At 28.8% G+C, this 24821-nt stretch overlaps 9 protein-coding genes and 1 long non-coding RNA gene across 16 annotated transcripts; 5 read left to right on the forward strand and 5 right to left on the reverse strand.

Annotated features, from left to right (window-relative positions):
• Position 1: 1 nt before the first annotated feature.
• LOC113792418 (neprilysin-1-like) lies at positions 2-2569 on the forward strand. Of its 2 annotated transcripts, XM_027342306.2 has the most exons (4): positions 2-1660; positions 1720-1860; positions 1925-1994; positions 2054-2228. In XM_027342306.2, exons 1-3 carry the CDS (start codon positions 88-90, stop codon positions 1990-1992), a joined length of 1782 nt encoding a protein of 593 aa, XP_027198107.2. In that variant the 5' UTR covers positions 2-87; the 3' UTR covers positions 1993-1994; positions 2054-2228. The 2 variants fall into 2 exon arrangements, with proteins under 2 accessions (XP_027198107.2, XP_027198106.2); XM_027342305.2 differs by having other exon boundaries at positions 9-1660; positions 1720-1994; positions 2054-2569.
• A 440-nt stretch (positions 2570-3009) lies between these two features.
• LOC113792441 (calpain-D-like) lies at positions 3010-10436 on the forward strand. 2 transcript variants are annotated; one of them, XM_075819650.1, is made up of 4 exons: positions 3010-3857; positions 4028-5409; positions 5488-6478; positions 10094-10436. In XM_075819650.1, the coding sequence occupies exons 1-3, from the start codon at positions 3352-3354 to the stop codon at positions 6069-6071; spliced, it is 2472 nt and encodes an 823-aa protein (XP_075675765.1). In that variant the 5' UTR covers positions 3010-3351; the 3' UTR covers positions 6072-6478; positions 10094-10436. The 2 variants fall into 2 exon arrangements, 1 of the variants encoding a protein (XP_075675765.1); XR_012846116.1 differs by lacking the exons at positions 3010-3857; positions 4028-5409; positions 5488-6478 and adding an exon at positions 8553-10020.
• On the reverse strand, positions 6751-7130 carry LOC142644916 (uncharacterized). The gene is made up of 2 exons (XR_012846117.1): positions 6871-7130; positions 6751-6806 (listed from the first exon to the last, which is right to left on the reverse strand). It is a non-coding gene; the product is annotated as an uncharacterized LOC142644916 (long non-coding RNA).
• LOC142644915 (uncharacterized) lies at positions 7205-7895 on the forward strand. Its single transcript, XM_075819653.1, has 2 exons — positions 7205-7454; positions 7538-7895. Exons 1-2 carry the CDS (start codon positions 7281-7283, stop codon positions 7829-7831), a joined length of 468 nt encoding a protein of 155 aa, XP_075675768.1. The 5' UTR covers positions 7205-7280; the 3' UTR covers positions 7832-7895.
• A 594-nt stretch (positions 10437-11030) lies between the features above and the next one.
• On the forward strand, positions 11031-12247 carry LOC113792428 (uncharacterized). The gene is made up of 2 exons (XM_027342315.2): positions 11031-11312; positions 11392-12247. Exons 1-2 carry the CDS (start codon positions 11142-11144, stop codon positions 11881-11883), a joined length of 663 nt encoding a protein of 220 aa, XP_027198116.2. The 5' UTR covers positions 11031-11141; the 3' UTR covers positions 11884-12247.
• On the reverse strand, positions 12007-15431 carry LOC113792430 (uncharacterized). 5 transcript variants are annotated; one of them, XM_075819658.1, is made up of 4 exons: positions 15135-15431; positions 12860-13436; positions 12578-12786; positions 12007-12512 (listed from the first exon to the last, which is right to left on the reverse strand). In XM_075819658.1, the coding sequence occupies exons 2-3, from the start codon at positions 13066-13068 to the stop codon at positions 12597-12599; spliced, it is 399 nt and encodes a 132-aa protein (XP_075675773.1). In that variant the 5' UTR covers positions 13069-13436; positions 15135-15431; the 3' UTR covers positions 12007-12512; positions 12578-12596. The 5 variants fall into 5 exon arrangements, with proteins under 5 accessions (XP_075675773.1, XP_075675770.1, XP_075675769.1 ...); XM_075819655.1 differs by adding an exon at positions 14570-14792 and having other exon boundaries at positions 12007-12786; positions 15135-15430; XM_075819654.1 differs by having other exon boundaries at positions 12007-12786; positions 15135-15430.
• A 910-nt stretch (positions 15432-16341) lies between these two features.
• Positions 16342-17989, reverse strand: LOC113792426 (NDP-glycosyltransferase YjiC-like). The gene has a single exon (XM_027342313.2). The coding sequence runs from the start codon at positions 17800-17802 to the stop codon at positions 16423-16425; it is 1380 nt and encodes a 459-aa protein (XP_027198114.2). The 5' UTR covers positions 17803-17989; the 3' UTR covers positions 16342-16422.
• Positions 17990-18351: 362 nt separating this feature from the next.
• Positions 18352-19781, reverse strand: LOC113792434 (NDP-glycosyltransferase YjiC-like). Its single transcript, XM_027342322.2, has 2 exons — positions 19265-19781; positions 18352-19204 (listed from the first exon to the last, which is right to left on the reverse strand). Exons 1-2 carry the CDS (start codon positions 19779-19781, stop codon positions 18381-18383), a joined length of 1341 nt encoding a protein of 446 aa, XP_027198123.2. The 3' UTR covers positions 18352-18380.
• Positions 19782-19841: 60 nt separating this feature from the next.
• Positions 19842-21412, reverse strand: LOC113792436 (uncharacterized). Its single transcript, XM_027342323.2, has 2 exons — positions 20701-21412; positions 19842-20586 (listed from the first exon to the last, which is right to left on the reverse strand). The coding sequence occupies exons 1-2, from the start codon at positions 21410-21412 to the stop codon at positions 20147-20149; spliced, it is 1152 nt and encodes a 383-aa protein (XP_027198124.2). The 3' UTR covers positions 19842-20146.
• A 2509-nt stretch (positions 21413-23921) lies between these two features.
• On the forward strand, positions 23922-24821 carry LOC113792410 (uncharacterized). The gene is made up of 2 exons (XM_027342298.2): positions 23922-24076; positions 24144-24821. Exons 1-2 carry the CDS (start codon positions 24019-24021, stop codon positions 24806-24808), a joined length of 723 nt encoding a protein of 240 aa, XP_027198099.2. The 5' UTR covers positions 23922-24018; the 3' UTR covers positions 24809-24821.

Consider the following 24821-nt stretch of genomic DNA (forward strand, 5'->3'; position numbering starts at 1 on the left):
GTGTAGTATTTATAGTGGATTACAAATAAAAATTTCACTCTATTTTTTTTCTCGATTTGATTTGATTTGATTTGATCCAAACACAAAATGTTGGCCATAATCATTATTTTGTATCCATTGTTGATGACAATTGTCGATACTGCTCATGTTCGAAAAGAACAATGTTCAACATCCGTTTGTCAACAATCGGCTCATTTTATGTCGAATGCATTAGATAGGCAAGTATCACCTTGTGATGATTTTTATCAATTTGCTTGTGGTGGTTGGTTACAACGAAATGAACAAATTCCATCAACAAAACCATTGTATAGTGTTGCCATACAAGCACAAGATGATATGATTAACATAATTCGTTCATTATTGGAAAATAATCATACAATACAACAACATTCCAGCCATACAATACGTTTGGCTAAATTTCTTTATGATCAATGTTTATCGATCGATAATCAAACAACAAACGATCAAAGTCATTTAGTTGAATCATTATTTACCGTTCATAATGACGATGATAATGATGAAACATGGTGGAATATTTATCAATCAAATTGGGCTGCTATTCATACTTTATTTCGTATCGGTGTTGTTACTAATCCTCGTAATACAAGCCAACGGATTTTGGCCATGGGTACGGTATCATTTGCATTGGACGATATAGTTGATGATGATGATAAGGATGAAAAGAATGAAAATCGTTACATAATAGATGAATATGAAAATTTTTTACGAAAAATTTCAACATTAATTCCATATTTTCGTCAACAAAATGATTTACAAATTACAAAACAAATTAATGAAACGATTAATTTACAATTGAAATTGGCGAAAATGAAAATGTCCAATTTGGATTATCAAAATCTATCGAAAATCATAAACATTATGAATATTGATGAATTTGAAAAGCAAACAAATTTTCAATGGTTAAATCGAATTATTCGACCAACATTTCGAATGTTTAATGTTTCTGATTCGGAAATTTCTGGTGAAAATTTAATTCTCATTACTGATGTCGGGTATTTTCGAAAGTTTATCGGTTTAATCGAAACAATTCCAAACAAACAAATTCGTACATTTTTAGATTTGGACATTGCACAAATGATAACACCATATCTTGGTGAACAATATCGTCGTTATATGTTTGAGTTTTTGAAATCCAGTTCTGGTGTACAAAAAACACCGAACAGATGGCGTACCTGTTATAGTCAAATAGAAAAAACATTACCATGGGCCTTATCTCGTTTGTATGTTGATGAAAAACAATTCGATTCAGAAGATCTAATAAAAGCAACCAAACTTGTTGATTCAATTCATGAAACATTCATATCGATGATTACTAATCAACAATCATGGATTGATGATAATGTTCGACAATTATCATTACAAAAATTAAATCATATAAAGAAAAATATTGCCTTTCCACAATGGCTACTTGATGATCGACATTTAGATCAAATTTATCATCTAGAAAATTATGATAATGATCATAATTCATTAAATGATTATATACCGACAATAATAAATTTCGAATGGATTCAAATGCAAGCTAATTTATTATTATTGAATAATGATGACAATTTACCAGATTTTGATGATATTGAGGGCTGGGCAATGGAACCTTCCAAAATAAATGCAGCATATGCACCTTTTGCTAATACAATCAGTAAGTCAAATAAAGAATTTTATGGTCAAATTTTCAATTTATTTTATTGATATTTCTAGCAATACCTGCCGCTCTTTTAACACCACCATTTTATGATTCAACACTTCCTTTAAGTATGAATTATGGTGCTATTGGTTCGATTATTGGTCATGAATTAACACATAGTCTTGATAATGATGGTCTTCGTTTTGATCATAATGGTAATTATCATTTGAAAGCATTATATGATGAAAATATATGGTTGTCGGATGATATGTTGCATAGTTTTAATAAACAATCTGAATGTCTTGTTGAACAATATTCAAACATTCAAGAACCATGGACAGGATTAAAGGTATGTTTACTTTTGAAAAAAAATCTTTGATCAATTCTTTTTCAATTCTATTTTTATAGCTTGATGGTAACAATACATTGGGTGAAAATATTGCCGATAATGGTGGTCTACGACAAGCATTCTATGCATTTCGTAATCAAACATATCAACATCCACAACAAGCTAATCAAATATTGGCTGATCTTGATGATTTTGATCCGGAACAATTATTCTTTTTAGCTAATGCTCAAATATGGTGTACCAAATATCGTCGACAATCATTATCATCAATTATTGATTATGATCCACATGTACCGGCCAGATATCGTGTTAATATTCCGGCATCAAATTTACCCGAATTTGCTGATGCATTCGATTGTCCATCCGGTTCACCTATGAATCCAAATCGAAAATGTATTTTATGGTAGAAAAATTCACAATCAGTTTTTTTTTATTCATTCATTTTTTTCGATTTATTTAATTGTTTAATTTATTCGTATTGATTTTTGTTTTTTTTTGTTTGTTTTCGATTTGTATTTGATTATTTTTACTTCTAAAATTATTTTTATTAAATTCTTTTTTTCGTTTGTTTGTTTACAATTGTTGCATATTCATGAACACACACACACACAGTGAGCAATCATCATTTGACATCATCCAATTGATGATCATCATCCCATTGGCTTATTTGATGATGATGATGATTGCACAATATTTGTTGATCATCAATCAGCTGATCGATCAATGACGATGCTTGCTTGAAAATCCACTTTTTTTTCGGAAAATAAAGTTACAAGCGTAGACATGTTCCTTCCCCCCACCAAAAAAAAAGAAATTACCACACCCGCTTGATTCTCCAATTACAATTGAAAATCATATCAATTAAACAATAATGGTGATGATAATGAGGAAAAAAACATTGATAAGATTCTTCTTCTAGATTAGCAAAAAAAATATCCATGGTAACTTTGCATGACAACTCTGTATATTTAGTTGTTTTTGTTTGGATGTCTAACTCCGAGTTATTTTTTTGGTTTTTGGTTTTTTGAAAATGTCGTCATAATTTTCTGTTTATGATTGTTGAAGAATGATCAAATTTTTTTTTGTTTTCTGTAACAAATTGGGAAAAAAACCTTTTGATTAGTCATCATCATAGCCTATTTTCATTGATGAACTTGTTCGTTGTTGTATAATTGATTGAAAAAAAAATTATCGCTTGATCATTCATTTTGATCAATCGATCGATTGATTGTGATCAATCAGTATAATCAATATTGATCAATGAACTTAATGCTGCTATGTTGTTGTTATGATGATTAACTTTCAAAATTGAAATATTATGTAATCAAACTGAAACTGTAATTATTATTTTATCAAGATGGCGAATGAAAGTCCATATTTTTGGACATGTCAAAAATGTCGATATAGAAATTCAAAATTGGCTCAACAATGTTTTAGCTGTCGTAATCGTAATCCAAATGAACAAGCGAAGAAATCTACGTTACCATTATCATCGTCAAAAACATCTACGACATTGTTGAATGATCAACATCACCGTCGATCGTATGTAACGAACAACAACAACAACAATGTTTTGACAACAAAAATTAAAAATCAACAAATACGAACCAATCAATTATTACCGACAACAAAACGATCATCACAAACAACAACAGCATCGACAACAAATCAAAATACAAGAATTATTCCAATACAAATTAGCCAACAAAAACAACAGAATAGCTATATAAAATCAAATCCAAAAACATTGGCAACGATTCAGGAAACGACGAAATCGACGAATAATCAACAACCACAACCACAACAATCAAATCAAATGAGCGAAGTGTTTGAATCATTTCGTCGAAACGTTCGAAGGAAAATGTATGTTCGATTTTTGTTTTTCAATCGAATTTTTGATTGTTTTTTTTCTCGTATGAATTTCTTAAAAATATATTTTTTTTTCTTTGTTTTTTCTTTTGTTTTGTTGTTGTTTATGCTGCTCGGATGTTTTTGCTTTATTGGTATTTTCATACAACCGATGATGGCGACAGTACATCGATACATTCACGTTGGAGTAAATCCTGTGAAGAATTACCGGCAAAAGCTTATATATTAATAAAAAAAACAAAAAAAGATTATAAAAGATTATTATCATCACATCGATCAGCACCATTTATTGATCCAGAATTTCCAACCAATCGTTCATCACTTTATCGTTTGAATGAAGATTTTGATCCAAGATATGATCGTTTAATTGCAAAATGGTTACGTATTGGTGAATTAGAATTTGAACGATCACCAAATAATATTAATGATGATGATGGTGGTGGTGAAAAATTTCAACAAAAATTATTATGCGTACATGATCAAACATTAAAAGTAACGGATTTTCGTCAAGGAAAATTAGGTAATTGTTGGCTATTAAGTTCATTAGCAAGTTTAGTTTATAATTATCCAGAACGTTTAAATTTAATAATACCGGATAAACACTTACATCCACGTGAATGTTGTTATCAGATAATATTATGTTTGGATGGACATTGGTCTTCGGTTATAATTGATGATTTTTTTCCTTGTGATCAATCAGGTAGACTTGTATTTACTGAAGCATTTGGTCATCATTTATTTGCACCTATGATTGAAAAAGCATTAGCTAAACATTATTCTTGTTATAAAGCATTAATACTTGGTCATACAATTGAAGGTTTTTCAACACTAACCGGTATGCCTGTATTTACAATTAGAATTGATGCCAGCATTAGAAATTCATTGGAATCACGTCATGAATTTTGGATTCGTTTAAGAAATTTAATTAAAGTTGAACGTTATCTTGCTGCTGCATCATGTTCAACCGAAAAAGATGGTCTATTTAAAGCACATGCATATTCGGTTTTGGATATTTATATGAATCCACATACATTTGATTGTGATCAAAATGGTATATTATTAGCTAATCCATGGGGTGATCAAAAATTAACCGGTGAATTATTGGTTAATAATAATTATTTTCTAAAACAATTAGAACATAAACAACAAAATGGATTATTTTGGATATCATTAATTGATTTTCTTAATTATTTTGATCATTTGGATGTTTGTAAATATAGTAATGATTGGTATATACGACGTTTTGAATTTCGTTTACCATTTCAAATTATTGATCGTTATAATTTTACTATATTTGAATTAAATTGTCGAAGAAAAACGGTTATAAATTTTACTATTTATCAACGTATTGATCGTGATTTAAGATTGAAATATCGTCTTTCATTATCATTAGTTATATATAAAATTTGGGAAGATGATTCATTACAAACAGTAACAACAAGTCCAATTTTATCGGAAAAAATTGTTAATTTTGAAACACTTCTTGGTCATGGTGATTATTTGGTCGCTATATTTGGTTTCAATCATTGGGGACTAACATCTAGATGTAATTTTATTTTGTAATTTTATTTTCTTATAATTTTTTTCTTATAATTTTTTTTTTAATTTTATAAAAAAAAAATAGTAAAAGAAGCACCAAGATTAGTAATGGCAACACATTCGGATAAACAAATCGATTTAAATCCGGTTAATCCGGATATGCATCTTATGGGTGATTTACTTATACAAACAGCTATCGGTATTGGTGAAATGAAATTAATGGAAGTTGCTGATTGTATTGAATATCGTTTAACAAATTTTGCTGCATTCATTTGGGTAGTGGAAAATCGTTCCGAATTACAATGGTTAATGGTACGATGGAATACAAATGATATTCGGGATGCATTCAATCTACGATCAACAACACAATCATTAGATTTAATACCACCAAAATGTCGACAAATTATCAGTGTTATGGCTAGAGAAAGTGATAAACAAAGTTGTCAATATCATTTTACATTTCGTGCACAACAATTATCTGAACAATTATCATCACCAACAGCCATACAGAATCTGGAACCATTAGTTAAACAAACTAATGATGATGCGGATAAATTGTCGGTATTATTTGCACCAAGAATAATTCAATCACATTTGATTGCCGAAAAAAATCGTGGAAAAAGATTTGATTTTTCAAAAGAATCTGATTCAATGTGTATAATTTCCTGATTCAAAACAAACAAACAAACAAAAACAAAAACAAAAACAAAAACAAATCAAATCAATCAATCAAATAAATAATTTCTATTCAAATAAAAAAAAAAAAGAATTTTTCGTTTTTCAAATTAAAATTGACCTACTATTTAAACACAAACATTGAATGTTGATTTATGTAAAATTTTTCTATTTTTACTTTGTCGATTTTTCTCCTATTCGAAAAAGTAATTTTCAAAAAAAAAGAAAAAAAAATGATGCGGCCATTGATCTTCTGGATGCTGATGACATTGATTTATGTGATTGAAAATATTGAATGTCAATTTATTTACAGCGATATCCCTTTAAAATGTTACAAGGTTAATATAATAAAATGTGTTGAATTTAATATGAAAAAATATTCAAATTTAAGTCATGATTTTGTAAGTATATTTTTTTCAATTGTAAGAAAAAACAAACTATTTCATTTTAAACACACACACACACACACACAGTCAAAACCTACATTAGATCATTGCTGTTTTTATGTGGAAAATTTACAATGTGCATATCCAACAGCATTAAAATGTGATCCAGAATGGGCTAAAAAATTAGCAAAAACTGATTATACAAGAAGTTTATGTGCCAAGTATGCTAATAAAGAAATTAGAACTAGATGTCCAGTTGATCAAGAAATTATGTCATTAATTGGTAGAACTACTTGGAATAATCGTAAAAGATCGATTTTAGGAATGATGCGTCCAGGTATAGCTAAAAAAACAAAAAAAGATGAACATATTAGAGAAAGTAGCGATAAAACCGGAAAAATACCTACATCTATACAATTTGGAATTGCAGGTGTAGTGACTTTACTATCAGGTTTTTTTGCCACAATGTCAGGAATATTTATGGAACGGGGTGAAGCTAAAACATATGCCTTAACCGGTAGTGTGATTGGTACGATTATTGGTGCAGCATGGTTGACTAAAGTAGCTTCAAGTAGATAAAAACTAAATAAAAAAAAATGAAAATAAAAACAAAAAAAAAGAATTTTCTTTTAATCAAATAAAAAAAAAAATTTTCAGTTTGTTTGTTTGTTGCTCACATTTTTTTTTCAAATTAAAATTGAAACCACTATTTAAACACAAACATCGAATGCCCTGTTGATTCATAAAAAAAAATTTTTCTATTTCTATTTTTACTTTGTTTGTCGATTTTTCTCCTAAGTAATTTTCCATAAAACGAATGATGCGGCCATTCTTCTGGATGCTGATGACATTGCTTTATGTGATGCTTGACAATATTGAATGTTTTCAATTTATTTACAACGATATTCCTTCAAATTGTAACAGGAATAATATAATAAATTGTGTTGAATCTAATAAAAAAAAATATCCAAATTTAAATAGTGGTGATTCTGTAAGTATATTTTTTCAATTGTAAGGAAAAAAAAAACAAACTCTTATTTCATTTCTTATTTCAATTCATACACACACACACAGACACAGTCAAAAAATCCTCCATTAGATCAATGCTGTTTTTATGTGGAAAATTTACAATGTGCATATCCAACAGCATTAAAATGTGATCAAGAATGGGCTAAAAAATTATCAAAAACTGATTATACAAGAGGTTTATGTGCCATTTATTCAAATAAAGAAATTAGAACTAGATGTCCAGTTGATCAGGAAATTATGTCATTAATTGGTAGAACTAGTTGGAATAATCGTAGAAGAAGATCAAGTGGTAAAAAATATAAATCGGGTAAAAGTAGAAAAACTAATCGAAAACAATAAAATATTGTGTTTTGAATTAAAAAGTTTTACGTTAAAAAAAACTCTTTGGTGTCTTTGCTAATTTGCTATTTATATAAAGAAAAGAATAGATCAAATGAAGAATACATTCTTTTTAATTTTTAATTAATCAAACTCTTAATCCAGACAGGTTAGTTTAGGTTAGGACTTATCATATTTCAATCGAAATAGAACAATTCAATTCAATTGCCTTGTTTGTCTAATTTGTCTGGGATCATCATGTATAGCTGATGAATACTGTGAAGTATTTGTTGATGGTGGTGGTGCAAGTGGACATGTTTTCAATGATCGGAAGTACTTCGTGAATCTCCATTCTTGCAATGTTAATGACATTATAACTTGAACAAGTTTGTGGTTCACTCTTTCCAAGGGCGTTTGCCTGGAACAACGACAACTAAGATACATGTTCCGAATCTAAATCGTAATCTGATTGTGGCAATTCTGTCTATCGCGATGGTTTGTTTTTAGTACAACCATTGTCATGTTATCTATGAATAATGTCGAATGAATTTTGTCGTCTAAACCATCAACATCTATTTTATTTTATTAATACATTGGTATACCAGAGTAGTAGAACTCGGTCAATATTAACTGATAAATTTTTTTTTCTCTTGTTTAAAAAAATTCAAGCATGGTTTCAATGTGGTCTACAATTTTTATATTGTATATGTTTGATTTTCTTTCTTTGAAAGTGTGATTTTTTTTTCGTATTCTGCCTCGTTATTATCTATCTGTTAAAACCTGTAAGAGTGTGGAAAAGTGTGGTATTGTGTGGACGTACTAATTGCTCTAGGTGTAAAACATTATATCGATCGAATATTTCTTGATGGAGATCCGGAATTTGATAATTATCATCTCCGTATTGGTGCATTCATGCGTCTAACCTTCGAGTTTAAATTTAAGAAATGGCAATTGAAAAATATCGAACACCGTACCATATTTATGACCAAAAATGTTAAAATTCCAATTTCTCGTAAAATCCGTATTGGGAAAGAATTAATGAATATGAGATATACGTCTGGTTCAATTCAAGGTTTTATCAACATTTTTTAAAGGTAAAATCGATGAATTAAACAAAGATTCGAATGATTTTGAAATAAAGGATGGTTTGAAGGCTGGATCTTATTGTGTACTATGGTTCCATGAAGATAGTACAAATTTGACTACTATTAGTAGTCAAAAAAGTATAATTCAAAATTTTCTGGTACTATTATTTTCGATTTTGGTAATGGCTATGGTCAAGTCAAAATTAGTAAAAAGTGTTTTATACACCTTTTGGACGTACAAGTATCTTGGGATACGTCAGGGGCAAAAGGATCGAATGGATGGGTCACGTTTGGCGAAACAACGGGCTGCTGAACCAGGCAAATTCAATTTTTTCTAGCCTAGTCAAGGCTTTATCCCGGGACTCTTTCAAGAATGACAAAATTTTACCCACTTTAGCGTGATATTCACCGGATAGTTGCACATCTTCTGATATGTCGGTGCGTTTTTCTTCAATCTCCACCATCTGAGCAGCCAATAATCGTACCCTATCGTAAGCTATTATATTCCAAGTGATTATTATGATGCATTTTTCTTGTGATGATGCAGAAAAGTGGAAAGAAGCTATTTGATCATGAAAAACAATCGTTATTAAAATAAAATAGATTGATGGATTGCCTTATGGGTCTTTTACCTTTGTTACTTGGTCATTTAAATCAATTAGGTCGTATTTTAGCGGTAAATGATTGTATATCGACAAGGAGAGTGTTGAGGATCAACAATCATTGAATATTATATTAATGTTAATTAGTAATTAGTTAATGTAATTGTTATTACTACTATATATACTGACCATAGTTCACTATTATTCAATATCTTTCTACAACATACTTTACCAAATTTTACTTCAACTAGAAACGCATACATCAACGCTTTACTCTACCAATACTTTATCAATAAACACGAACATCGAATCTTATAAAATTTTTCTATTTTTAAAAAGTAATTTCAAAAAAAAAATGATGCGACCATTGATCTTCTGGATGCTGGTGACATTGCTTTATGGGATTGTCAATATTGAATGTCAATTTATTTACAGCGATATACCTTTAAAATGTTACCGGCTTAGTATAATATATTGTGTTGAATTTAATATAAAAAAATATTCAACTTTAAGTCATGATTTTGTAAGTATATTTTTTTTCAATTGTAAGAAAAAAAAACTCTTATTTCATTTCAAACACACACACACACACACAGTCAAAACCTACATTGGATCATTGCTGTTTTTATCTGGAAAATTTACAATGTGCATATCCAGCAGCAGTAAAATGTGATCCAGAATGGGCTAGAAAATTGGCAAAAACTGATTATACAAGAAGTTTATGTGCCACTTATGCTAATAAAGAAATTAGAACTAGATGCCCAGTTGAACAAGAAATTATGACATTAATTGGTAGAACTACTTGGAATAATCGTAGAAAAAGATCAATTGGTAAAAAACATAACTCATGCCCAGGCAGAAATTTCTCGTAAAAAACAGTTCTAAACTATTGTATTTTTATTAAAAAAACTATGAAAATTAAAAACTGTTAAAAAATTATTATCAAAGTCAATTCTTTTTATTCTTTTTTTTTCTTTTCAATTTTTCTAAGTCAGAATTTAACTTGTAAAAATTTTCAAAATCAGAATTGAAATTGAAAAATTCTTTAAATCGGAATTCAAATTTCGACATAGAAAATTTTTCCAAGTTCGACTTCAACTCTGAAAAATTTTTCTAAGCCAAAGTCGGACTTGAATAATTATCATAATTTATTTGATGTCCGAGAAATACATAACAATTGGCTGTTCTGTTATAAGTTCCTTTTCCGCTTCTGTTCTTATGTTCTTTATATGTGGCCATTAATCAATCTTTTTTTGAATGGGTGATATCTTTAATTTTTAATGGGGTAGAAATAGAAAAACTAATCGAAAACAAAAGTTTACTTAAGTTTTTAAGTTTTACGTTAAAAAAAACCCTTTGGTGTCTTTGAATTTCTCTCAAAAACAAACAAACAAATCAATCAATCAAAATAATAATAATTCTAATCAAATAAAAAAAAAGAAAAAAGAATTTGTTTTATTTGCTTTTGTTGCAAAAACATTTTTTTTTCAATTCAAAATTGACCACTATTTAAACACACATCGTATAATTGGTCTGATGATTTATGTGAGAGAAAATTTTGAAACGATTTTTGTTGTTGTTGTTTGTTGATTTGTCCAATTTGCAAAAAAAACAAGTAATTTTTTTTTGTCCCAAAATCAAAAAATGATTCAGCCATTGATTATTTGTATGATGATGTTTGCTTATTCGATCAACATCGACAATATTGAATGTTTACAATTCGAACAGGTTCCAAAAAAATGTGATAAAAAAGCTTTAAATAATTGTTTGGAAATAATGTTGAAAAAATATCCAAGTCTACCATCCAGACAATCGGTAAGTAAATCTATTTTAGTAAGCAATGAAACACTGAATTACTTGATTTATTTCATCCATCCATCCATTTATTCATCAGTCAAAACCATCAATAGAATTTTGTTGTTTTTATTTAGGAAATTTCTATTGTAGACTTGAAATAGCAAAAAAATGTAATCGAAAATGGGCTAAAGAATTGGAACAAAATAATTATATAAAACATATGTGTAAAGTTTATTCACAAAAAGAACTGAATGAAAAATGTTTATTTGGTCGTCAAGAAAATCATAAACTTCGTGATAGATCGTTTGAATTAATACGTCCGGGTTTAAGTAAAAAAATAAACAATACAGAAAATATGGAAGAAGATGTTGATGTTGATATTCCAAACTTAGAAATAGAAGGTTTTTCCAAAACAACATTAATAGCAATGTCAAGTGCATTAACATTTACATCGGCTATTACGGCAATCATGTCGGCTATATTTTTAGAAACAGGACCAACAAAAACATATCTTTTAGTTGGTAGTACAATGAGTACGGCTATTGGTGGTACATGGTTGACTAAAGAAGTTTTACGTTTAGAAAATTAATTTTTTTAAAAAAACAAACGGATATTACTCAAACAAACAAACATAACCCCCTCAACCAACCCTTTCTTTTTTTCTTTCTGTGAATGAATCGATTAAAAAACAACAACAACAACAACAATGAAAAAAATATCTTCAATTTCAAATTTATTCAATATTTTAATGATAGAAAAAAATGATGATAATGACGATGATGATGATGAGATAATGAGAGTGGGAAAAAAAATTAACAAGGAAGAAGATCAAAAAAGGAGGAAAAAGAATTTTCGTTTGTTGTGTGTGAGTGGTAAATGGTAATTTTGACTATAATATGAATAGAAATACTACAATAACAAATGGTATGAATTGAATTGAATATCTTGAGGATCTATATTGTTTGGAAATGATGACGATGAAAAAAAAACTACAAAAAAAGAGAATCTTATAATTGAACGAACACATAACCAACGATAAAAATGAAACGGAATAAGAAATCGAATGTTTGTTGTTTTGTGCGTTCGAAAATATCGGATGATGTGATTGTTGTTTGTTTTGATTGATTGATTGATTTTGGGGAGCAAAATAAAAAAAAATTTGAGATAACAAGATTGATGAGAGCAGATTTGATTTGATGAATTGATTGAAAAAAACGACTAAGTAGATGAAAAAAATATAATTTTTTTGATGATAAAAAAGTTTCGAAATGAAAATCTTTTACTTTTTCTTCTTCATTATTGTTAATATCCACCTCCGCCGCCGCCGCCACCACCACTATAACTGCCACCATTATCTCCACCTCCATAAGAATCACCGCCGCCGCCACCACCACCACCATAGCTACCCATATCATATCCACCACCCCCACCACCACCATAAGAATCTTGATATGGTTGCATTGTATAAACTTTTTGTTTCTTATGAACAACACTATTTACGATGAAACGAAAATTTTGGTTAATTTGGAAAAAAAGGAAAAAGAAACGGAAAAAAAATCACTTACGGAACCGGAACTGGTAACGGTAATGGAAGTGGAATTAGAATTTTTTTCTGTGCTTTAGCCATCAATGCCATCATTGCTAATTTTTTCAATTTTTTCATCATTTTTTTCTTTTTACCTGCTTCAACATTATCTGGTGTTAAAATTGTTGCAACAATAATGATTAAAACAATGGCCAAAATGGCCATATGACGATTTTTTGGATTCAACATAATTTTGTTGTTGTTGTTGTTGTTGTTTTGTTTAAATTCGTTGTTATTATTAGGACATTAACGAAAAGATCACTATGATGATGATGATGATAAACACTGATTACACTGGAAAAAAATGGATGAATGAATGAATGAAAAAAATCCAGACAAAAATCCAACAATGCTGGTATTTATATTGATGATGTAAAATGACCTGTGATGGTTGTTATGTTTTCAAATCTGGACAAACCATATTTAACCAAACACCATCCTTGTTTTTCTCAATTTGTTTGTACAAATTTCTCTTCTTTATTTTCATCGCCATCCAAATCATCATCAACATCATTTCGGTCATCATCATCATCATCGTTTCGGTGTGTAGACAACAACTGTCGATCAAAAAAACAAGACAAGAGAAAAGAGTTAGTGAGAGAAAACGAAAAAGAATTAAATGAAAATGAAAAATAGAAATGGAAAGCAAAAATACACACTTTTTTAAAAAGGGGAAAAAATACACGGTTATTATTTAAAATAATAACCGAAAATCGGGAAACATATAAACTATTTTTCAAATGTAAGAAAAAGAGGTTGATGTTGATAAAAAACAAACAAACAAACTGAACAAACATTTCATAAATAATCACCGATGACCATCACCACCACCATCTTCCTTATTATCATCCTTATTACGTGCTTTACATAAACGTTCGCTTCCTCTTTCCAATTAAACCAGATTTTTTTTTTTTTTTTTTTTTTTGGTGGCAAATAACCACATGTCAAATGAACCAACCCACACACGACAAACAACGCACGTGTTCTACGTGTTTGATTTGTCCGAAAAAAAAACTAGAAAACAAACAACGGATAATTATTCCGTTTACAAATGATAAACATTTTTTTTTCTTCTTCTTTTCGGGCAAACAATGAATAAAATCGGAAATCAAAAAAAAAAAACATACCCGATCCAGGTGGGATAATAATAATAAAAAAAATTTACATGTCCGTGTTTGACTGTGTGTGTGTTTGTGTGTGAAAAATCAATTTTAGCATCATCATTATTCACTATGTTGATGAGACTAACAATAAGAAGAAAATAATAATCATCATCATTTCGACGAATATAACCTGGATGATGATGATGATGATGATTATGGTGATGAACATAACAAAAACACGGAAGAAATGGACATCCTCAAGCAAGCAAGCAAACGAAAAAATAAGTGAAACAAAACAATAATAAGCAAAAAAAGAAGAAAATAATCCTTTCTCTCATGTTCACTGACGATGATGATTGCGATGGCGATGGTGATGGTGATTGGTAATGGTGATTCAAAAACATGCTCCAAACACAAAAAAAAAAAAGCCAAATTGGTCAGTGAAGAAAGGTGTTCCAAAGAAAGAAAATGCTGTTCGGATTTGGTTTTTGGTTTCATTTTCATTTTCATTTTATGCAAATTATATCTCTCAAATCATAATGGGTCAACTTTTTTTTTTTATTTTGAATTTCGTTTTTTTTTCTTACTTAAATACTTGTTTGATGACTTGGTTGGTTGTTAAATTGCATAATTTTTGTTGTTGTTATTTTCATCCACTTTCTTTTCTTTTTTTTTTTTGTTTTTGTTGGTTGATTATTTGATTTGCACACAGATTTCATTTGAATAGACAATTAGCCTTTTTTTCTTTTCGGATGATGATGATGATGTTTTATTTCACTGTGAATTCATATATCCTGAAGGCGGATTTTTCTAAAAAAAATGAATGTTTAATAATTTGTTCAATTCAAAACATGGAAATATATTTAGGATCATTATCGTTTACGAATCCAAAGATAGTAATGAAATGAAAATCAATAGGATTATCTGATTAAACACACACACACACACATAATGATAAATGATCATTTCGAATGTCTAAATTTAGATCTACATACACACACATTATAATCGATACAATAATTGATGAAACTAAAATGATAGACATTTTAAACATCATTATTATCGTATACGAGAACAACAATTAAATCATCATAATTTTTTGCTTCAAAACATTCAAATAATTCAAAATGCGTTTACAAACACACCCCTTACCTTTATATATTCATCATTTGTTGAGTTCGATGTCCGTTGCCAATACTCATTCATTCAATGATGATCATTATTTTCATTCATTTTTTCTTCTTTTTCAAAGAAAATCCTGACCAAAACTGACCAATTATCAATGGACTCACACACACCCGGGGAAAAACCACCATTCATCCCACACACACAATCCAAATCGAATGTTTTTTTTTTTGTTTTGTTTTCTATTTTCACACAAATGGATTCAAAATCCAAAGCAACAAACGCGCGTTTATTCGAGTGTTTTTGGAATCTTTTCGATGCTTGCTTGCCTGGTTATAATTGAAAAAAAAACCATCTCCAAAAACAACAACAAACGATAAACGATAATAATAAACCACTCTCAGATGATAATAGCCTTTTAGGTTTGGCATTTCACAACATCCCAAAGAAAATCATCATCATCATCATTCATATATGATAATAAGTATGTGATATGTTATTATTATTATCATCAGGACTAATGCATCACTATTCTTTTCATTTCTTTCATTTCATTTCGATAGATTCATTCTGACTTATAAGAAAAACAAAGTTAAAGAAAGAGAAATGGATGTATATAATTTGTTCAACAACAATAACAACAATAGATTGTATAGCCGGTCGGTCGGTCTGTCTCTGTCTGAAATAATGGTTAAAAATAATTGGAAACTTCCGTGATTGTTTTCTGTTTGGCAATTTTTTTATGATGATGATGATGGTGAAAAGACCAAATCTATTTGAAAGAAAAATGAAATGACTGACCAATATTGTTTCGAGAGAAAAAAAAAATATAAACTATGTATGACCATTGTTGCATCATGTTGAAGAAGAATGAAGAAGAAAATTTAACCCCAAAAAAACCACAGCAACTATTTCGAAAACAAAATTGGCAATAATCACTTCTATTTTCTGATCAATAATTCACTGAACTGGATTTGTATTGGTAATCCTAATTGATTGATCCTAATCGAATGTTTTCGATTCGACCATAACTATCACTTCCTGATGAGAAAAAAAAGAATGTCTACCTTTCGATTAATGAATAATCGATGTTCGATTGTGATCGATTCAATCATCTATTCATTCATCATGATCATCAAACAAAACAAAAGATTTTGATGATCAATACTTGACTGGTTCTTCTCACAAAAACATCAACAACAAATATTGCTAAATAAAAATAGCCACAGACAAAACAAAAAATAGAGCAAATTTTAATATTATCAACAATATTTCAATCTATGAAGTGTTTTAGTTTTTTTTCAAATTTAATCTTTTAATCTTTTACAGAATTATTATTATCAAATTTGGCCAAAATTTTTTCGATTTTTTCGCACATTTGTTCATGTTTATCAGTTTGTAGTATTCGTTGTGATGCTTGTTTTAAACGTTGATTCAGTTCTTCATCATAAAGAAGATGATCGATCGATTTGATCATTTGTTCATCAGTAAAATCATATGGCGGTATTTTGATTGCCCAATTTGTTTCCGATAATCGTTGTGCATTATCATGTTGATCAGCAAACAATGGCATAATAATCATTGGTTTACCTTGTGCAAATGTTTCAGTAACACTATTATTACCACCATGTGTAATGACTAAATCAACAACAGGTAGAATTTTTACCTGCGGTAAATAACGATCACCCCATAGATTACCAGTTAATTCATATTCTTCATGGCGTGGTCCTTTCGATACAATGTATTTATGATTAGTTTTAGATAAAACTTCAATCAAACGATGCATCAGATTCAAATCTACTGATCCCATTGAACCCATCGAAACATAAATCCATTTACCCGACCAATTTCCATTCAAATCATTTTCATAGAAATCTTTTGGTAAAAATTCTTTCAAATCAATTTTTTCACCTGATTCATTTTTATTGAAAACTTCTAAATTAAACCAATTTTTACAATATTTTTTAATTTCAGGATAATCATATTCTTCCGGATAAGCATATATTGTTAATGATTGTGTATCAGGTATTAGCGCATCATTTGGATAACGTTGATAACCAAGTGATTCACTAATATCATTCCAATCTTTACTAAAACGAAAAACATCGGTAAATTTTCTTAAATCATTCCAATCTGAATGATGATCATTGATTGAAAAACCAGTCCATGCTGGTGGTAATTCATTGGAAATATCTTGTAAATATATTAATGGTACAATACTTATAATACGAATCCATGGTTTTTTCGTAGCAAAAATTGCTGGTTCTAATTTCATATTATCAACGATAATTAAATCTGGTTCAAATGATTCAATAACCATTTGTAATTGTTGATTTTCATATGATCTTTGATCAAATTTATACATTGATTTTCCATCCATTTTAGCCAATTGTAATCGTACATCTTTTTGTCCTAAAATACCCATTTTTAATAATTTATTTGCCAAATAATCGCCTGGATTTTTAAATTTTTCGCCATCGTCATCATTTTGTTCATCTTGGTCATCATCAATATCTTTGAATGGTTCATATAGAAATTCTTCAAAACCATAGGATTTTAATTTACCCGAATATGGTTTTTCAAGGAAAAAACAAATACGATAACCACGTTTTAACAATGGTAACGCAACACCAATACAAGCATTAACATGACCAACAGCATTGACCGGTGCAACCAATATTCGTTTGGATTTCATAATTTTGATTTCTGGTTTCTGGTCGTTGAATTCAAGACAAAAATGTACGGTTGATCGGTAAATTGGTAAAGTAAAAAATGAAATTCTTTTTTAAATGCATTTCATCAACCATTTTTTCTTTTATTATTATCATGCGATATTTAATGATGATGATGCTTATCAACCAGGATAATCATTTTTTAAGAAAAAAAAACCGGATTAACATTTTTGTTGCCTTATTTTTATTGTTGATAATAAAATTTGAACCACCAGAAATTGCCAGTTTCATCGGAAAGAAAGTGCAATTTTTTCATGTTTGTAACATTTGATAAATGCAATTTTTTGTACTTTTGAATTTGATTTCAATTGAATCAAATCAAATCGAAGCGAATTGAATGAATGAAAAAGTTTTGTTTCTCCTGATAAACTATTATCAAATTTGTATTTTGACAAGTACAATTTATCATACGTTTTATTACAACCGAAAATCAAAATCAAATCAAGTCTGATTCGCATTTTTTTTCTGTTGAAAAAATTCATACTTTAATCAGGACAAATTGATTACTTTTAATAAAAGTGCAAAAAATTTTGCACCGATTTTAATTTTTCATTAAAATTTCTTCAATTTTCGCACATAATTCCGAATGTTTATTTGAATTTCGTATACGATTTGATGCTTTCGAAAGACGTTGTCGTAATTGATCATCATTAAGTAATTGATCGATTGCATTGATAAGATCATTATCATCGAAATCATATGGATTAATTTGTTTGGCAAAATTTGTTTCCGATAAACGTTGTGCATTATCATGTTGATCAACAAATAATGACATTATAATCATTGGTTTACCTTGAGCAAATGTTTCGGTTACACTATTATTACCACCATGTGTAATGACTAAATCAACAACGGGTAAAATTTTTACCTGTGGTAGATAACGATCACCCCATAGATTACCGGTTAATTCATATTCTTCATGACGTGGTCCTTTCGATACAATGTATTTATGATTAGTTCGGGATAAAACTTCAATCAAACGATGCATTAGATTCAGATCGATTGATCCCATTGAACCCATTGAAACATAAATCCATTTACCCGACCAATTACCATTCAAATCATTTTCATAGAAATCTTTTGGTAAAAATTCTTTTAAATCAATTTTTTCATTCGATTCATTTTTATTGAAAACTTCAATGTTAAACCAATCAGGATGATATTCTTTAATTTCTGGATAATTATATTCTTCTGGATAGGCATAAATTGTCAACGCTTCAGTTGGTGGCATTAATAAATCATTGGGATAACGTTTATAACCCATTTTTTCGATAAGATCATTTTCATCTTTTCTATAGAAAATATTTTGCACAATTTTTTGATATTTTGGCCATTGTTTTCTATCCAAATCAGAATTAGATAATCCTAATAAAAATATTGAAAATTTTTAATTAGAAAATTCTGTAATCAAATCAAAAATATTACCTGACCATCCTGGCGGTAAACTTTCAATATTGTATAAACATAATAATGGAGCAATACTAATCACTTTGATCCATGGTTTATTTGAATAATAAATAGCTGGTTGTAGTCTTGGATTATCAACAATAAATAAATCTGGTTCAAATGTTTTGATTGCCTGACGAAGATGATGATCTAATTGAATTTTTTTACTATCCGAATCCCATGCTGTATTGATTACTCGTTCGATCTGTGAAAATCGATCATTATTACCAAGAATACCATTTTTCAATAAAAAATGTGCAGTTTGTTCACCCGGTGTACGATTATTTGTACCAGCTGTATCATCAGGTTCATAGTCAATTTCATAGATAATTTCTTCAAAACCATGTTTAGAAAGTTGACCGGCAAATTGTTTTTCAAGGAAAAATGCAACACGATGACCATTTTTTAATAATGGTTCGGCTATACCGGCACAAGCATTTACATGACCAACACCTAATACCGGTGTGACGAGGATTCGCTTCGAAATAGTCGACATAGTTTTTTGTTGGCTGAAAAATTTCGAAAATTTTTTTTTTGGTAAAAAATCAAAGGAAAATTATCCCGTTTTTTCAATTCATTTTTATTTTTATATTCATATCCGAGAAATATGTCAAATAATCGATAATTGATAATCAATAATTAAAAAAAAAGTTGCTGATAATAAAAAAATCATTCTTTCAAATCATACGATTTTTAAGATAAACATTTATCAAAATCAATCATAGATTTTTGTACATTGAAATTAATATTATTTCATTGATTTGATTTCAAAAATTGGATAACCAATAATAATCGATGACTAGAGATCAATGATGACATTGAAAAGAACACGATTTTTTTCACCAAATGAATAACAAAATTTTAAACAGATTCGATTTTTTCATTTGTATTTGATTGAGAATTTTCATCATCTTCATCTTGATCATCATTTTCATTTTTCGTATCAATATCGATTGAAATATTATTATTATTTTCGGTTGAATATTTTGGTAATGGACAATCAAGTGCTTCCTGATATGATGGTGGAAAATCATTTAATTTAATTGTTGTTGTATGAAAATCTTTTTGATGATTTGCAATAGCTAATTGATGTAAACGACGTTCTTGATCCGAATAAATTGATTCAGTTGTTGAAAATTGTTGTGTTGGTGTTGGAAATAATGTATCATAAAATTTAAGTAAATAATCCAATTGTATTAGATAAATTAATGATACAATTATTATGATAATCGGTATGATTAGATGAAAAATTTTCCACCAAATTAAAATCGGATCAAATAGTATTAGATATAATTTTATAACTGCCAAAAAACAAAACAAGCAAAATTTTAATTAATTAATCAACATTTGAAATGATCATTAAAACAACAAAATTTTTGAAAAAAAACCCAAAAAAAAAAAACAACGAAACATACCCAACATAAAAATCATCGATATTGTTGTTGTTGATGATAATGTATAATTTTCATTATAAACACCATATAATGACATTAAATATAGGAAAAATGTTGCACAATCAATTATTTTTGTTTGCTGTATAATTTGTCGTTGCAAAACAATTTCCAATTTATCATTTTCCTGTTGTTGTTGTTGTTGTTCAGTTTTATTTCTATCATCATCATTAATTCGTTGTTGTTGATGTTTGATTGTTGACAATTCCAATTGATTTGTTGTTGTTGTTGTTGTTGTTGTTGTTGTTGTTGTTGTTAAATTTTTATTAAATTTTATTGAATTTAAATATTGTTGATAATAATTATGACGATGATCTGTTGATGTTGTTGTACCAATCCATGTTGTTAAACGTATCAATGTTAAAAGTATAGCCATCATTAATAATATTGAATAAAATTGTTTAATACGATCAAATAATTCGAATCTTTTTTGTGATGTTGCCGATATGATTGGTGTTGTTGATTGTAGATTATTATTGATTGTTGTTGATAAATTTGTTCGTGATTGTCTTCGTGATTCGATTGTTCTTGAACAAGATGGTGTGCATGATGATGATGATGATGTACCGGGTAAACAATGTAATTGTTCATCATTCGATTGTTCGGGTTGTTGTTGTTGTTCCGGTTGTAGACAATTTTCACTGGAATCGTTACAATTTTCAAGATCAAAAATCATTTTTTCTTCTTTTTTGTTGTTGTTGTTGTTGTTAATTCTTTTGAATTATAAAAATTTCAATTCATAAAACATCATCTATGTTTCATAATAACAACGATGATTCGAATGAAATAGGAAAAGATTTTTTTACAAAACTAAATAAACAATTTTTTTCAAATATATAATGTACTCGGTTGTTGTTGTTGTTGATGATGATGTTTACGTATTTACTATTTCGTAAACATTATATATGTGTGTTATCAATTGATCAACCAGAAAAAAGAAAAACATTACCCAAAAAAGATATCAAATTTTTTTTTCAAAACAAAAACAAAAATTATTTTCATTCGAATTCATGTTTTTTTTATGTAAACCAGCAGCAAAATTCATCAAAAATTTCGTCATTTTTTTTCTTCAAAAAAAAAAAAACATTCGAAATATGAATGAAGAGGGGGTGTGAGAAAATCAAGAGGGGGTGTGCTTCCAATTTTGTTGTTGTTGTCTGTTTTAATTGATTCCCCTCCCACATTCGATTAAAAAAATACCCACCAATCAAAACAAACGACACTCCTTTTTGTAAATATTTTTTTTTGTTTTTGTTGTTGTAAAGCTGATTTACATTTGTAACTTGTTTTGTAATGGGAAATTTATTTTGCATTTTTTAATTTGTAAATTAATTTATGTAGATGAATTAAATTGAATTGAATTGAATGAATGAAGGTCATCGTGGATTCAGACAACAACAAATGGAATGAACGTTTGGAAAAAATTGCTCGAAGCAATTTTTTTTGCTTTCGAATCGATATCGATATTTTATCGTCATCGTCATTATCATCATTTTTTCTCCTGAATTTCATTCCGTTTTTTTTCTCTCTCGATTGAATCAGTGATAATTTTTATCCTTTTTTTTCAGCCCAAAAATGCTTATTCAAGTTTGATGATCGTATTGATGTAAATGATGCGAATGTGTGCGTGATGAAAATCACGTAAATATCATTATCGAACAACATTTAACACATGAGTGCTCGCGTGGGGTAGATTTTTACCCCAGGCTCAATCAAATCGCTCCTACGCCGATTTCCTTGGAGCAATCCTGCCAGGACTCTAGGTATTCTTAATTCGAACTATTATCGATATTTTAAAAAAGTTCAAATGTCTAATTTCATCATTTTTCACTTATAGCGTTATCATAGGATCACAAGTGTGGAATAGATCTCATCCAAAGTTGTAAAATTCATTTTTTATTTTTCAAAGCTTATCTTCAATCATTTATCTTCAATAATTTTAGCGAAATTCATTTCCAAATTCAGTTGACTTGAAGAAGAAAGTGATGAAAAATTAGTATAGCATTCAATTAGATATTCATTGCAATAACATCATCGTCTTCATTTATATCATCTTCAGATTCAGAATCATGATCACTGACTTCAACCTGATCATTATCATCTTCATTACTCTCACCACCAGATATTTATTCATCATTTCCTCTTCAAGTCAATCACACTTGTTCATTTTCAATGAAAAATAATAATGTCTTATGTTGTTACGAGTCGATTCGAACGCATTGGATATTCGTCTTGTATTCGCGCTAAAATCTTAGGAAAATTTTATATAAGATCCAAAATTTTAATTAAAATGAATAAAATATGGATGAGAAAATATGGATAAAATGAATAAAATGAAAAAAAATATTTTTCAATGTCCATATTTTAAAAAATTAGTCTGGGGTAAAAAAATACCCCACGCGAGCACTAACGTGAGAAATCGGTGCGCGAGCACTCATGTGTTAAATTCGAACGGTTGCCTGGTTGATGTGTGCGTCTGTCTGTTTTTGATTACGAAAAACAAAAAAATTGGATGACGTTATCAGAATTTCGATCATAATCATCGAACATCGTAAAGAACATCACCTTAAGGGTTAAAATCATATCTGATGCAAAGATTGATGTTGTTGTTGTTCCATCCAAAAAATCCAGTTGATTGCGAATGATTTTTTTAAAAAAATGTATTTTTTTCGTCGTTGTTTTTGATGATTATCGTCATTGTTTTCCTTGAAGGACGATCGATTTGTCTTTTTTTTTCTTCTCTGCACTTTAGCTATTTGCGTACTTGAATCGGATAAAATTAGATTATCATTTCAAAAAATTTTTTAAAAACAAAATTATTTAAATTGAAACAAAGAAAAAATGAGGGAGAAAGACGCAATCCATAACTCTAATTTACCAATTTTCCATTGAAAATTGATTGATTCTGATTGATTGATTTTTGGACATAATTCAATCATAATCAATTAAGATTAGATCCTGGTTTCTTTCGTTTTTTTTCATTAAACAAATTGATTTTTTTTTTTTGGGGGGGGGATAAGATTTTTTTTCACTTTGTTTCAATTGTTTTTTTCTTTCGATTAAAATCTTTAAAAAAAATTAATTAATTAATTAATTAATTAAGATAACGATTATGGAATGCAGTTTTCTTTTTGGGTTGTTTTTTTTTGGTTGTTTTTGGGTTGTTTTTTGGCAATATAAGCCATTGATCATCATCAAATTGATAAATCCATTTTTGTGTGGTAAATTTTTTTTAGATTTTTAGAAATTTTTTTTGATTTTTAGAAATTTTTTGATTAAAAAATGAATTCAATAAAAATTATTACCGTTTTTGGTTTGTTGGCATTATTGGCCAGTATGGGTATGTTTGAATTTTGAAATAAACCCTTTTTTCCTTGAAATTTTACTTTGATTTTAATTTTTGATAGGTCAGGCAAGAAATTTGGATCTTTGCATGAATGAAATGTCAGAAGCAGGTCCAACAACAACACAAAAAAAACCAACATCTATAACAACAAAACCACCAACAACATTAATGGATCCAACAAAATTATTACAACGAATAATAACACAATCTGATCAATTAATATTGGAAACTAAAACAGCATTAGAACAATATCGTATTGAAAAAAATTATTTTACAACCGCATTGGAAAAAGAATTAGTATTATTAATGAAATATACTGAACATTTGAAAAAAGAATCCAGTGATATTGATAGTCAGAATCCATTTTTTCGTGAATTTGTTTATAATGCTGAAATCCAAGTAGGTAAAACAATGGGACGTATACATGAAATAATGTATTTGGGACAAAAAGGAACCGATCCCGGTTATGTACAAATCTTACATCTTATGGATGCATTAAAAACACGTGCTTATGCTGATATTGGTTATCTGTTTATGCATGGTAAAGCTGAACAAGCACAAAGTATCAAAGATGAAATATTACAAATTGAAGAACTAGAACGACAATTAAAATCAACTGATTTTAAATTAACACCACAAACATCTGAACAATTGATTGAAAAAATGTTAGAACATGAACGTCATCTTGAAGAAGAATTATATAAAATTGAAGAAGATAATCTTTGAACAAACATCAAAA

The sequence above is a fragment of the Dermatophagoides pteronyssinus genome, unplaced genomic scaffold (assembly GCF_027571235.1).
Source record: "Dermatophagoides pteronyssinus isolate colony J.1.1.1.1 unplaced genomic scaffold, Derpt_VIB-CSIC_2022.12 sq0004, whole genome shotgun sequence".
NCBI lineage: Eukaryota > Metazoa > Arthropoda > Arachnida > Sarcoptiformes > Pyroglyphidae > Dermatophagoides > Dermatophagoides pteronyssinus.